At 33.8% G+C, this 16,449-nt stretch overlaps 1 protein-coding gene across 3 annotated transcripts in view; it reads left to right on the top strand.

The window, feature by feature from the left end:
* Nucleotides 1–16,449, top strand: part of LOC125650262 (tetratricopeptide repeat protein 13-like) — a 45,426-nt gene that overhangs the window by 10,753 nt on the left and 18,224 nt on the right. For all 3 annotated transcript variants that reach the window (XM_048878396.2, XM_056164585.1, XM_048878397.2), the window contains 10 exons: nt 1,461–1,531; nt 1,853–1,918; nt 5,078–5,170; nt 6,885–7,001; nt 7,358–7,471; nt 7,692–7,774; nt 12,521–12,662; nt 13,757–13,861; nt 15,079–15,145; nt 15,502–15,658. In XM_048878396.2, coding sequence (XP_048734353.1) covers nt 1,461–1,531; nt 1,853–1,918; nt 5,078–5,170; nt 6,885–7,001; nt 7,358–7,471; nt 7,692–7,774; nt 12,521–12,662; nt 13,757–13,861; nt 15,079–15,145; nt 15,502–15,658 — 1,015 coding nt within the window. The remainder of the gene's footprint in view (nt 1–1,460; nt 1,532–1,852; nt 1,919–5,077; nt 5,171–6,884; nt 7,002–7,357; nt 7,472–7,691; nt 7,775–12,520; nt 12,663–13,756; nt 13,862–15,078; nt 15,146–15,501; nt 15,659–16,449) is intronic.

Genomic DNA, 16,449 nt, shown 5'->3' with positions numbered 1-16,449 from the left:
CTTGTAGACACTCCACAGACCACATTTTTTGCTTAATTGATATGATACTTCACTTGTAGCTTTGTTAGCAAGAGAGGAAAAACCCTATTGATTTTGGGTTTAAAAGGTCACTATGGGACTTCATAGAAAAAGCTTGTAGACACTCGTTTATTTTTTCTTACATGTGTATTTCTCAAATACCATACAGACCAATGATAGAAAATGGAATGATGTTCTGCAATGTGCTAGCTTGATTTTTAAAAAAAATAAAATACAATTCAATACTAAAAGTTACATTTTCAGTGAATTTTTTTTTATAAAAGACAATAAAATGTTTCATTTTTAAAGTCATATTAAAGACCCTGAAGCATTCTACTGCATCACTGTTTACACAGAACATTGAACGGTTTGTGCGGAATGGTGAACGGTTTACTCAAAATGGTAGGTGTGTGTGTACATTTAGACTCCGTGCTAACTTGTCAACAAGAATGTCACCTTGGATAAAAAGGAACAATTCCAATACAAGATCTGAAATGAATAAATGATAAATGACTCTCTAACTAATAATCGAAACTAATAAATGATAAATGACTCTCTAACTAATAATCGAAACTAAATCAAGTTCCATTAAATAATTTCAGTTAAAAAAATCTTGATTGAATAATGAAATGTGATCAAACATGTCTTATTATTCTTATGTTATGGAAAAATAAAGAAAGAAATCAAACTACTGGGTGATTTGAAATTGCTTTGAGAGTTTTAAATGTATCAGGGTTTGTTCAGCCAGGTGGTTTTAATATTATTTTGAATCAAGAATTTGCCAGATTTTCACTATCGAAAGTCCACCTTGGGAATTTTTTAAATACTCAAATTCCAATTTACATCCACCTTTTCCAGATCCCATAGTGGAATGACTTGCAAGTTTTGCATGACCTGTAAGTTTTTAGGGATGGGGCTTGAATGGTTTTCATGTTTCTAATGACATGTAAGATCTCTACGGCAGGACTTAAATGAACTGCACGTTTCTGTGGGTGTGGCTTGATCTTTCATGGAACTGTTCTTGTACAAAATGGTTTGTATGGAACACTGAATGTTTTGCACAGAATGCTGAATGATTGCATGGAACGATGAACGGTTTACACAGAACGAAACGGAACACTTTGGAGATGTAGTAACATGCTTCAGGCTCTGTACTAGAACCGGCATGAAACAGGATGTATATGTTTTTTAAAGTTTCAAAGAGAATATTTTCTTGATATTCAGTGACTGAAATAAGCCCTAGTCGTGTCTATACTTTACATTAGAATTAGATGACATTTTTTAAAATGAATTCATAGCTGAATGACTATAGAAGTTATTTAATGAAACAACAATAATAATCTTTTAAACTGATTGATTATCAACCAAAAAAAGTGACCAAAAATCAAATCTATATTATTTAGTATATCATAGTAACTGTTGTAGTTTACTTTCAATTTTAGCTCTTGGATTTGTTTCCATAAATATGGGAAATCTTGATGATGCGATGCAAATTTTCAACAATATCCTCATGGTATGTTGTCTGCTGTTTTTGACTCGTCTTGTTCATAGCATATTCAACTGCAGTGTAAGAAATTTATGAGTAAAAGATATGTGATGGACAAATGTAATAATTCTGTGGTTTAAATCTGAAAAATATAAATTTTATAGTTCAAGCATTAGCATGATCAGAAACTTCTTGATAATAGAAGAGTTCTTTTGATGCAGTGAAATCATTCATCACTTGAAAACTTAAATATATTTGAATGAAAGAGAGGAAATATTCATAGTGTTGTGTTAGATTATGGGATATATGTACTTATATGGTAAAATGTCATATTTATGTGTGTTGTAGCATCATCCAGATGTTGTTGGTGCACATTATGGTAGAGGCATTGTATATCAACGAATGGGAATTCAGGTATGTTATATTTACAAGGGAATATCTGGAAATATGTCCGACTGAGGTAACCGTTGTTGTGCAATAAAGTGAGGTCTGCATCTGTGCAATGACCGATGATGGACATATTTTCAATTTCTATTGCTTGTAATGCTAGAAAAGCACATTTACATTTTTTGGTAGCAGACAAAAGTGTTTATATTTTCTTAACTATAGAATTTGTGAAAAAGGATTTTATGATGTATATTTATAGCTGTTTTCATCAAGATATTAACACTGTGAGGGGAAAGAAAAATTACCCTTTTGTGCACTTCAAAACCACTTTGAAGTGAGACTACATTTAAAGGTACATATGTACTGCATCAGGAAGAGAGAAAATGCAATGGGCCAGACCAGGATTTGAAACCGGGCCCCCTGAATCTCTAGTTGGGTGCTCTTCCAACTGAGTTATCTGGCTGTTGGCGATTGAACCCAATTGACTGCTACATTCCTCCCTCCTTAAATGTTTTAGCACTTGAAGACATCTAACCCAGGATCTTTATCCCCTGGCAGGCATTTTCACCTGTCAGTTCCGGATCCTGGTCACGGCACCAAATGTAACAGGAAGGGAAAAAAATGCAACAGTCCAGAACGGGATTGAAACCCCTGAATCTCTGGTCAGGTGCTCCACCAACTGAACTATCTGTCCACCAGCAATCGAACCCAACTGACTACTACATTACTAATAATTAAGTAAGGGCTTTTCCCCCAAACTAACATATGGTTAAGTATATATAATTGGTCCCCGCAACATGAAAGAAAGAGGACATACAAATTCCAGTGTCCATCCGTCCCACTTGACTTTGTGGATGCAACTCCTCCAAAACCGCTCAGCAGATTTTGTTCAAATTTTGTAGAATTGTTAGTCATCCTATGTTGTTGATCATATTGCGCCACCATTTTGATTCGATAAATTTTACAGGAGTTATGGGACTTTGTTGAATTTGTACATGCTACACTATAGGAACACTTTGTGGATGCAATTCCTCAAAAACAGCTCAATGGATTTTGTTCAAATTTTGTAGGATTGTTATTCATCATATGTAGTTCATTATATTGGGCAGTCATTTTAATTCAACAAATTTTATGGGACTTTTGTGCTTCAACTTTTTTTGTAGCAGTGGGGGACATGGCTACGCGTAGCAATCTTGTTGCATTATTTATTGAACTGAATAATGAATTCCACAAGGTATACTATTTAATTTCATCCCAGATGAAAGGAATTGGTCAAAATTTAAGTTCATTCTTCACTCTTTTAACTCTCAAACATCTTTTTTTGGGGTATAATTTGTGTATATTGAGCACCTTCTTCACATGTGGTCAGAAATAAACAATGGCATAAGTAAGTTTTTACATCAAGTTCATCTTTTGTATATGTAGGACTCCAAAGTGTGATAGGACTCCAAAGTGCGATTGCAACGCCAAAGTGCGATGGTCCACATTCGTGCGCCAAAGTTTAATGGTGTGACACGCCAAAGTGTGATGGTGTGAAACGAATGCACCAAAGTACGATGGTGTGACACGCCAAAGTTAGATGGTACATATTAATGCGCCAAAGTGTGATGGGGTGACATGCTGAAGTTCATTGGTTTGCAAAACTGAATGGACACAGTGTTTTGGTATAGAATGTACCAACCGCGTGTTGCTTCACCAAAACATCAATGCAAAATCCATGCAAAAAAACTTATTTCGTTACCATTTAGTTGTTGTGTTATTAAACAAAAAATTTTCCAACGCAAAATCGTATAGGATGTTTTGCATTATAGCATACCCCCAGGAATTTATAATGAGTACATCACAAGTAATTAATGATCATGAATTAAAACATTTTTGGGAGAAGTAGATATTTCAACAACAAATGTACTTTACCATTCTCAATCCTCAACACTGTAAATCTTGCCCTTGCTATCGTCCATGTTAATCTTTATCGTCCGTGCCTTCCTCCAATATCCCAAAGATGTTGGTGCCAGCAGAAAGAACCTTCGTTGGGAGCCAACTGACGTTGCGTTTCTTCGGTTTGATATTGAAAGACATTACAAATGATGTCATAATAACATGACGTCACAAACGTTACTGAACTCCCACACCGTTAGACTTTGGCATGTCAGACCATTGCACTTTGGTGTGCCGGACCATCACACTTTAGCGTACATGCCTACAGGAGAAGGACCATCACACTTTGGCACAGACCATCGCACTTTGGAGCAACCATCACACTTTATAGAGTCTTACCTTATTTACTCGCCTATAGGTCTGTTCGCCTATAAGTCAGTTGTATATTTTGTAGGGATTTGCCATTGACCCGCTTATAAGTCGCTATAATTTTTTTTTTAAGAATTGGTTGACAATTTCTAACATTTTCACCTGTTTCAAATAATATTTTGTGAAATTTATTCATTTTTTCAACAAATCAATTTCAATAATATACACTTAGATGAATAAAATCATTAAAATATGTAAATACTTGTACTTTATGCATATAATCTTATAATACGTGAATAATATAATCATGATAATCGTTGGAGTACAAAGATGCTAATCTTTTTAGGACTCACCTTTAAGTCGGATATAGAGTTTTGGACCAATTTTTAACTCTCAAAAATCCGACTTATAGGCGAGTATATATGGTACATATATACAAATGAGGATCTTTGAGACTAAATTTCTTGTAAAATACTAAAAGGTACGCAGCGATCAAAAATTGGTAGAAACATAGAATGCAACGTGCTGATAGGACTGTCATGTGGTCAGCACTCAACTCATTTTAGAAAGAAAGTGTGTGGAAAAGACTGGTTATATTTTGAAACTATTTTTATTCATATTTCTTCAACCATACTTTTTTTGCATGCATATTTAATAGTTTTTTTGTTTCATTTTATTGTAGAAATGTAGTATTAAATATGTTTATTAAAGTTTAACATAAAATATTGACCATATGTACCTTTTAATTTTTAAAATGGACAACCATTGTGATGGTTTGCATCAATAAGATGTTAAAAGATTTCATGAAAGTTCACTAGAAGCTAGAATGGGCAAGACAAGTCAGTTGAGTTTTGTGGCCCATTAGTTACATGTAGTATGCTAAAAACTTAAATGCATGCACTGTGTTATTTTGAATTTGTTTTCTCTTTATTTAAATAGGAAATTGCAAATGCTGCCAAGAGTGTTCGTGAATTCACTGAAGCCATTATGAAAGATAATAACTACCATGAAATTTATGAAAGAAGAGCAGAGGTTTGTTTATGAGTAAATGTATAGGGAAATATTTTATAATTTAGACTGTTTACTGACTCTGCTACCCACTATGCAGAGTACCAGTACAGGAGAAAACATTTAAATCAGGCAAGTTTGTTTTGTTTGGATGAGGTAACAATTCTGACCTTGTCTTTAGGACCCCACAGTAGAGGACTCCGTCTGGTGATCAGTGTCGCCATCTGTCTGTCCATTGATGATAAGCTAGTCAGAGCTTTATTGTCTTTCCCTTTGTCCAATTTCTATCTTATTGTATCCATATAATGCCCATGGGAAGAGAAAGTGCAGTGGTCTTGACAAGAAATTTCAGCTTAAAGGGTGAGGTCAAATCAGAGGTATTAGACCAACTAGACCAATCTTAAGAACTCTTGTCTGGTCTAAATATTTTTTCTCTTTGGGCCCAATCTTTTTGGTAACACTACATAATCTACACAATCTTGTCATTAGATAGAGATTCTAGCCTGTATGTCAAGGTCTAACTTGGCTTATTTCTTTCCCTTAGGCCATATCTCATTTATTTTCTTGCCCAATCTGTCAAGTCTTAAGGAACTTGTACATGTACTTTCCCTTTAGCTCAATCTATTGAATTCAAAGTTTTAAAAAAAATAGGTCGTACTGTTGAAAGTTCATGAGACTAGTAAAGAAAGTCAATAGGGCCCCGCAATGAAAATTCTAGGAATCACATTGTCCATCTGTATTTTCATTGATACTTCTGTTGTGATACAATAACTCAAAACATTTTCACTCAGTCTGTAACATTTTAAAATTTTGTACAGAAATATTTTAAAGTAAGAGAAAGACATTTATGAATTTTGGGATCATATCACTGTATATCTATCATGACATGATAACTCAAACAGTTTTCATTGTAACAATTTCAAATTTTAAACAGAAGGAGTTGATCATAAGAGAAAGACACCTGTTAGTTGGCGCCCCACATGAAGCACTATAGGAATCACATTGTCCATCTGTCCATCATCACTTTCATTGTGATACGATATCTTCAATAGTTTTCATATTATATACAAATGTAGTTTGATCAACAAAGGAAATCACCTATAAATTTGGGGGTCACAAGGTCAAAGGTCACAACAGTCCTTCAATTTGTAACTTTACTATGCTTTCATTGTGACAAAATAAGTTGAAAGTTTTCGACGTAGACTATGATATTAGGTTTTTGGTGAGCCTTTTCTGACTGAGTCAGTTTTTAGTTTGTTTTAAGGAGGTATGCTACACCAGAGAAATTTGATGTAGATGAAAAGTGTAGGATATGTACAAAAATATTTTGAATTTTCAAATTTTCAAATTTATTTATTTTGTCAAAAAATACAGTTTTAGTAGAAGGTAATCTGAAAAAAATTTAAAACCCCTGCTGGACTCGAACCTGCGACCTACGGTTCAGCAGTCGGTATTCTAACTTACTGAGCTACTAGGCTAGGTATTTAAATGGAAAAGGAAAAGTCAAATATTGCTGATATCGATTTTGTCATCCATGTTTTTAAAGGAAGTCAGCCATTATGACGATGTAGAGTACTACCTTAATAATTCTGAAATTATTTACATGCTCAAAAAAAAATTATAGATTCTCCTATTCCTGCAATTGTATGGCTTATTTTTGTATCATACCTTGTTGTTAATTGTGGTTCAGTGTACAAAGCAGGAATTTAATTTGTTCAAAATCTTTCTTTTTTTTCAGTCATACATAGCTCTTCAGCATTTTAATGACGCTCTGAAAGATCTTAATGTGGCAGCTAAGTCAAGCCCATCCAAGCGTTTATTTTTCATCCGAGGCATTGTTCATCTTTTACTGGAGGTGTGAATTATTCAAGTTTTCTATACAGACATGTGCATATTTCCTACATTTTAATTGCTTTTAATATGCAATTGAAACATTGTCAAAAATTATGTCAGATTGAAGAGACCCATGATTTAGCTCTTCCAGTCTCAGTATAGTGCAGTATATTAAAAAAGGGAGAAGCACAAGAAATGCTGAATGCTATATAGTAGGTTAACACAAGGGATGTGCATTCAGTCCAGTGTTTAGAAAGAATTGTTAAAATGTATGATTTAGATCCACTAGATCAAGACTGGAATGGGTAGAAATTACTGATTGTAATTCTTTCCAAGTAATGATTTTCAGCTAATTACAAATACTTACTGACTTTGTAGAACTTTGTTGAGGCAGAAGAAGATTTCAGGAAGAACTTGGACCCAGAAAATTCTTTATATGTGGGCTCCTACTTTCATCTTGGATTAGCTCTCTATTATCAAGGAAAAGTCAGGGTAAGCCATCATAGCACCATGATAGAAGAATAAAATATCATAAAAAATGTTTACCAGGCGCAATTACAATGTACACAGCATTTTTCTAAAAATGGTAAAGACTATATACCTGAATAAATATTGTTAAAACTGAAAAAAAAAAATGGTAAAGAATGGCTCTCATCAGACAAGAATGGCTCTCATCAGACTGAGGCAACATGCAAGGATTTTTTTTTTTCAGAATGCTATTGAAGTATTTAAAGATGTTTTGAAGTTAAAGCCAGATCATGTAGAAGCATCTACTAGTTTGGGCCAAGCTTTCAGGTATTTATTGGTGGCAAACAATTCCCTGTATTATATATCTGTCTATTGAAATATTATGAAGAACATTTTATTACAATACTTTCTTGAATATATTCATTAGTTCCTTATTCCAGACTTTAATGATAGAGTTACTGTGAGATTTGGTACAATCTAATTAAAATCAGATTTTCTCAAACCATTACACAGGAGAAGGATCTGACAGTATTGCATTTGAGGTCATGTTATTTCACCTTTTACACTTGACCAATCAAATGACAGGTTTCACTCACATGGAAATTTTGCTGTTGTATTGGAACTGAGGGACACAGGAGAATAATCAAAGAAGATGCAGTGGCCATGAGCAATGTTAGAACACCACGGAAAATATATTTTAACGATGATGGATGTATAGTATTTAAGATAATTTAACACTGATATTTGGAATTCATTTAAACTTTTCATAGATCAACGCCTATGTACAATCCGAATACGCTTCAGTAAAATGATTCCTGATTGGTCTTTGATTCTATGTCAAGCTATTGTTATTGGTCAAATATTTATTGAATTATTCATGAGACTGGGGTCAATAACATGACCTCAAATGCAATGCTGTCAGATCCTTCTCCAGTGTAACGTTTAGAGAAGATCTGATTGAGATTTGTTATAGTGCTATGAGACTTCTGTAGTACTGTGAGAGATTCTGTAGTACTGTGAGACTTATCATAGTACTGTGAGAGATTCTGTAGCACTGTGAAATCATTTCTTTAACTCGCTTTAATTTTGATATATGATGGCGGTTTCATGTTTTGTGACCTTAAAGTTTCAGTGAATTTTCCTCATACTTTGTGAAATCTTAAAGGACACATCGCATGTTTTTAAACTTTTTAATTTTTTCAGCAAAATTAATTCATTTCATGCCTAAAACTACTTTACATGTGTTTTAAATGAAACAGTTTGCGTAGTTTTCGAGTTTGAAAGCGATGAAATTCAAATCTTGCGATATGTATATTTTCTTCGATAGTTTACGCGCCATTATCTGTGACATATGCGACCTCGAGCGAGAAGATTTGAAAACAGTTGATAGCCGTTTCATAAACAGATTAGATTTAATTGACAAACAAACAATTATCACATTAACAGCTTGTAAATAACACTGCATTAGGGTGTTTTGTGCCGTTTAAGGGTGTACTTGCTGTCAGTAGAGAGGATTTGGACTGTGTTTTTTTCAATTTTCGAAGGAAGGTATGAGGGACAAGACGTGAATATTTTTTATCGGCACAACAACTTTGCCATAAAAACCCCCAGTAGAATTTGTCCCTGTACTTTTTCAAACAAGCACATGGACAAAGACGTAGATAAACTGTGAGAAAATGGTTCTATCGAAGCTACGCACTGTTACATATAGGCCTACGGCATATGCTTTCCATTCTGCTCTCGAATTCAATACACACTCGCACCAACTGACCTTCACCTTGTAACAACATATAGGCAGAACTTTGCTAGCAGTGTCTACCAACTGGTAGTTTTAAAAAAGAAATTTAAAGATAAAAGATAATTGAACTTTCAATTATAAATAATAAAATATAATATTTCCCGACTTTGAATTGAATTATAATGCTTTCATTTTTTTTAAGGAACGCGTACGTGTTTACAACAACAGCACACCGCGCTCCCACTTCCTAAGTAACAATGTGTTGATAACAAAAAATAATGATTAGGCCTAATAAAATTGCTTTAATAAAATAATTTAAAAGTATTGTGATTTTCACAATAAGTTTGATCATTATTATTATTTTTTTCTTCTTCAAAATGCACCCGTGACAGTAGGCCTAGTTGTCAATGATACATAATCGTATCATAATTTTAGGCCTGTTTAACTTCTCCAAAAATAAATTTAATAATAATTGCACTGTTTATTTTAGAAAAGCAACAACGCTAATTACAGTTGTTTACAGAAATGGCATTACCAAATTGTGTTTAGACAGTGATCCCATGTAAACATTATTTACTCGCAAATTTATGCAGATTTCATACTCGCTTTTCTCACTACATTTGGGTCGCTATTTGTATGCACTGGTGGCTAAAAGATATAAGACTCGGGAAATTTGTCAACATCGAAATAAATGTTATCCATGGTAAATAAATTAGGCCCCTAAAACCCGAGCTTTTAAAAATATCTAACACTACTTTTACAACAAGTTGATCGATGAAGGTCGCATGTGACGTCACTGTACCACGTGACTACCTATCTAATTAACTAGGCTTTTTGAAATCGGGGCTTAGATTTAAGTCTGTATTGTGGCTAATTATCGCAATACTTCAGCGAACGAACTATTACAATTAATTTCTATAATCATAAGGAAGACAAAATGCATATAATTCTGTATACTTTGAAAACACGAGATGTGTCCTTTAATACCTATAAGGGACCGCCAGTCAAAATATGTAAATGTTGTGTGGGGTTTCTTTCAAAGTAAGGAATTGCAAGAGTTATCTCTCTTGAAAATCAAAGTGAAAACCTACAAACATGAAATAATTTTCCTCTGAAATCTAAATAGACTACATGTGTATAAAGAATGGATATTCTACATGTGTATAAAGAATGGATATTCTTTCAGTACCTTTCCTGTACTTTTGCAAATATCATGGTTCAAGGAAAAATATAGTCAATAATACTTGTAAACTTTTTACTGATTTTCTAATTTTAAAGGGAAAAACTTGACAATGATTTTTTTTTCTGAAAACGCTTTAAATAAAATTTTATCTCTGTACTAATAATTTGCATGGCAATTTGAAGTGCTGAAACTGATCTCAATGTTGAAACATTGAACTTTGTACATTCTTACTGCTATAACTACATCAGATCTTATCATCATATATCCTCAAACGGTACCTTCAATGCCTATCAGTAGACTATGACATAACAGCTGAACACATTCCCTAGACAGTAATTACTATGACATAACAGCTGAACACATTCCCTAGACAGTGATTACTGTGACATAACAGCTGAACACGTTCCCAAGACAGTGATTACTATGACATAACAGCTAAACATGTTCCCTAGACAGTAATTACTATGACATAACAGCTAAACACGTTCCCAAGACAGTGATTACTATGACATAACAGCTGAACACATTCCCTAGACCAGGGCTCGAAATTAACATATGCCCGTCAGTCTGTGACTTGTTAAAAGTCTGGCGGACTGACTGACATTTGTTTTAGTCAGTCCGATGGGACTGGTTAATTTTCTAAAGCATTTTGGAAAATATAAAGTTTATGAAATTTTATTTACACATTCCCTAGACCAGGGCTCGAAATTAACATATGCCCGTCAGTCTGTGACTTGTTAAAAGTCTGGCGGACTGACTGACATTTGTTTTAGTCAGTCCGATGGGACTGGTTAATTTTCTAAAGCATCATTTTGGAAAATATAAAGTTTATGAAATTTTATTTACACATTTGCATGCTTCGATCTGTAGATATATGAAGACGTAATAAATAAATCCCACATTTAATTGAACATTGAAATATTGTCCGAGGCATATCGAGTTAAATTTCATTTTAATAACATTAACGAAATATGTTTAATTATTTCTGGAAAACTCTGTTGGACTGGTAAATTTTTCTGCGGACTGGTTGAAATTGAACCTATCAGTCCGGCTGGACTGGTGACATAAAAAGTTAGCTTCAAGCCCTGTAGACAGTAATTACTATGACATAACAGCTGAACACATTCCCTAGACAGTAATTACTATGACATAACAGCTGAACACATTCCCTAGACAGTGATTACTATGACATAACAGCTAAACACGTTCCCAAGACAGTGATTACTATGACATAACAGCTGAACACATTCCCTAGACAGTAATTACTATGACATAACAGCTGAACACATTCCCTAGACAGTGATTACTATGACATAACAGCTAAACACGTTCCCAAGACAGTGATTACTATGACATTACAGCTGAACACATTCCCTAGACAGTAATTACTATGACATAACAGCTGAACACATTCCCTAGACAGTAATTACTATGACATAACAGCTGAACACATTCCCTAGACAGTAATTACTATGACATAACAGCTGAACACATTCCCTAGACAGTGATTACTGTGACATAACAGCTGAACACATTCCCTAGACAGTAATTACTATGACATAACAGCTGAACACATTCCCTAGACAGTAATTACTTTGACATAACAGCTGAACACATTCCCTAGACAGTAATTACTATGACATAACAGCTGAACACATTCCCTAGACAGTAATTACTATGACATAACAGCTGAACACATTCCCTAGACAGTAATTACTATGACATAACAGCTGAACACATGTAATTACTATGACATAACAGCTGAACACATTCCCTAGACAGTAATTACTATGACATAACAGCTGAACACATTCCCTAGACAGTGATTACTATGACATAACAGCTGAACACATTCCCTAGACAGTAATTACTATGACATAACAGCTGAACACATTCCCTAGACAGTAATTACTGTGACATAACAGCTGAAAACATTCCCTAGACAGTAATTACTATGACATAACAGCTGAACACATTCCCTAGACAGTAATTACTATGACATAACAGCTGAACACATTCCCTAGACAGTGATTACTGGGACATGGAGTCTGTGACCTGATAGCTTATTCGTGTGATCTGTGTCCTGCTTATCCTTTAAGAAAGTGAGTAACCATTTGGGCATTATTGTTTTACAATAGCATGTTGTTTGTAGAGAGATAGGAAATTTTAAGCCAGCTTGGAGGAGATTTAACCAATCTGCGCACATGAACCCCAATCATGCTCAGACTTGGCAGCTATGGGGTAGTATGTCTTATGCTTATGGGGAACACAGAGTGGCCAAACACAACTTTGACGTAAGTGGTTTAAATTGAGAGCAAAGTTCATAAAGGTCAATTGTATATCCACATATATTGTATATACATAGTGTTTATGCTTGCATGTAAGTCAACCTTCATATATAAAGTCAGTTACCTTTTTTGCGGAGAAATTTTTAGGAATTTGACATCATAAGTTGGACTGAATTTCTTTTATCAGATTATCCATCATATTTAAACTAATGAGTGCGTTCGAAATTGCCGTTCCTGGTGTTCTCCTGCTCCGTTCTTAGAATCGTGAACAGCGAGAACATGTGTGTGCAAACGTGTTCTTTGTTCTTCGACCACACTACCTACAGAGGTGGTATGAGTACTTGCACCTCGAACCTGTTCTTGGGTTGCATACTCGGCGTTCGGGATTGACAGGAATTTTTATTCGTACGAAGAACGGCGATCTTGAATGCACTCAATTTCTAGTAAGAGTTGTTTTTCATTGTTATATATATTTTCTGAATGTCAATCTTTTTTAGACGGAACATATTATGGGACAGTGATGTCTGCCTGTCCGCGGGTTTCTGTTTTTATTTTCATTTCTCTATCGCATATCAAATTGGAACTTACTGTGTGGTTTCATTATGGGCCACTCTAGATCATTTTGCAATTTTGAATATATTGTTATTTTGCTATTTGAACTACTTTTGTTGATTTATTACTAATCAAACCAAAGTTAACACATTAAATGTTGCAAGTTTTGCAGCAAGAAAATTTTCCAGCAGTAGTATGTGTGTGTAAGTCAGATATGGACCTCAGAGTCAAAATGTTACTCCCAAAAAAGTGACTTGGGTGCAAGTACACACTGAAATGTTCTCTAAATGGTCTAAGTGTATAATGTTTGAAAATGGTATTGTTTGATGCTGTGTTGTGAATGTATGCTTCACTTTGCTTTCTTTGAGTACATTAAAGTAACAAACATGGTAGACAATCTTGTCTCAGTTGTGTCGGAGAAAAATGTTTCTGTAATGTCATGTGTGATTTCGATCTGGAATTTTCTGTCAGACAGTGTCTTTATAAATTCAGTAACTCCTTCTTTTGAATTGTGTTGTCATGCACTGATACATGCATTTTCATTACAGAAATGCCTAGAGATTAATCCGTCCAATATAAATTGCCAGTATATGAAATCCCTCACATGCATTGCAATGGGAAGGTATTATCAAGGACTCAAGTCATCCATGAAGGTGTGTATAGTGTGCGCATGATTTCTCTCTGTTGAATAATTTTGATATAGGTATCAAAGAATCATTCATTGACTGGGAATGTGTAAGCTATCTTTAAAGTTTAAGCCCAACAAATAGAGATACATTAAACAAAACTTAGAGTATGTTACTTTAAAGAGGTTCGCACCTGACATTTGGAGTAATGTCAATTTTTTGGGGAGTGTATTTTTGATTTCTACATTGAAGGAGAATTAGGAAATTAAAAAGAAAAACTAGGGTCGCAACGCTTGTTATTGAGCTATAGTGTTTTAAACATGACCTTTTTACACTGAGAATTTATTCAATTAAACCTGATTTTTCTGTTAGTGTCAACACAAGATAAGCAACACAGATCAATCATTACATAAAATAGATACATAATCATGTCCTCTAACACTACAGATGAAAAACGAAATTAATACTAGTAAAGGAAATAAATAATGACCTTTTTGCACTTGATATATGAAAAACTTCATGATATCAAAATTGAGAGTTTAAAAGGACATATTAGGAATAATGTCAATTTCTAAAATTTTACATGATTTTCAAGGTTTGGTCTTCCAATTTAAAATGCAACTTTAAAAAGTGGGGGTTGGTAATCAAATTTTTGAATTATTGGTGAAAATACTGAATTTTATACAAAATTTCAAGTAAATTGATTAAAACTTTTTTAAGAATCGGTGTTCTGTCTGGAAAAATATATTAACCAAGTTAATAAATTACAACATTTGAACTAGTTCCAAGTTTCAACTACCTGTATCATAAATTATAAAACTGAAATACACATATAGGGGTATAAAAATAGATGATACATTAGATGAAACAGAAACTGTAATATCATGCAGAATTAGAACTTTTTGATTAGTGAATCCTTCCGCCACAAAATATAGTCCCTGTCAAACCCTTTTAAAATTTCAATTGACACCAAATTTTTCAACTGGATAGTGTTCAGCAATAGATGTGTAATATATTTGCACCAATGGGATCAGTATTGAACCAGTGAATACTTAGTTGTAGCATCCTGCGCAGTTGTACTCAAAAGCTTACTTTAAGGAAGTACAATTTTCAGTGCAAACGAATACCATTTCCTCTTTGGGAAATTATTGGTATCCATAGTAACTGTGTCTCAGTAGTATGTTTGTATTTTACAAATATGATTTGTATCAAGGTTTGAAAATTGACTGGTGTGATAATTGCAGGTGATGATAAACAATACTCCTGCCATAAAGGCCACCCCAGAGTTTATCAAAGCTCATTACCTTCGAGGTAGGACGGCTGTGTCAGAATAACACATTGACCAGATATATCTCTTATATTCATGAAGTTTAATTCCTGTGATCTCTAACTTGTCTTTTCGGATTTATTAGTGAGATATAACTTTCATTAACATTTAGGGTTTTATTTTTTTATCACATATATGATTTAAATTTGTTTGTAAATGCAGCATTTGACTAAAACACATTTATCAGGTGATAAATTATAAAGACAAAGTATGTTACTAGTTTATTCCATAACATTATTTTTCTGTCAAGACAGCCTATAGAGATTATGTGAAAATGGAGTTCTCATGAATGAAAATTTATCACAGTATATTTCTACAAATGTTTCTACTTTTATTTCAGAATATGCAAGATTCCTACATTCAAATCTTGACACACCATTAACAAATTTAAACATAGATAGTTTTCATCCAGAATTTAAGGATAGATGGACTAAACAACTACCTTTTCAGTTTAAGAATACGTACAAAGAACAGCCTGGGCTTCAGCCCGAAATTAAGTAAGTCATCATAGGTCATCTTCTGAATGCTTTCAGCAAAAACTAAACTGCTGTAATGAATTATTTATGCAGAGTTAATTTATGTTTGACAATCATAATCATTGTATGTATTACAATGAAAGAGTTCACTTAGCTGAAGGAACTTGTATCCAATCCATCTGCATATATAATAATATACCTGGTAGATTATGTTCAGAACAGATATGCAAGGCTCTCACAGTGAGCATTAACTTTTGAAAACTTTGATAATCCTCATGTTGTATCAGGAAGAAGAAAGATTTTGAATTTGGTTGTTAGCTCACCTAAACCAAAGACTTAAATGAGCTTTTCTGATTGAACTTTTCACGTTGTCGTTGGTGTTGCCATTGTAAACTTAAAATTTTCACCGTCTTCTCTGGAACCATTGGATCAATTTCAAGCAAACTTGACACAAAGTATCCTTTGGTAAAGGGGAATTGAAGTTTGTTCAAATGAAGGTCCACACCCCTTTCAAAGTGGCTAGATTAAAAAGCTTAACATTATGTAGGTGTCTTAATTTTTTTTATCAAGAACCACTGCACTAGAAATCCCAATATATATACAGGAAAGCTTTGATATATAGTTTAGATTTAAGTATGTTCAAACCATGATGTGCAGATGTGCAGACCAATAATGAAGCCGCGGGAGAGATGCAATTTTCTATATATGAATGTATAGGGAAAAAAACTTTAGAAATCCACTTCTTCAAAACCACTTATTCGATTTTAACCAAACTTGGCACTACAGTGTAAGTATCTTTTTGAAAAGGGTTT

This window comes from Ostrea edulis, chromosome 5 (assembly GCF_947568905.1).
Source record: "Ostrea edulis chromosome 5, xbOstEdul1.1, whole genome shotgun sequence".
NCBI lineage: Eukaryota > Metazoa > Mollusca > Bivalvia > Ostreida > Ostreidae > Ostrea > Ostrea edulis.
This window is presented reverse-complemented; position numbering and strand designations above follow the sequence as displayed.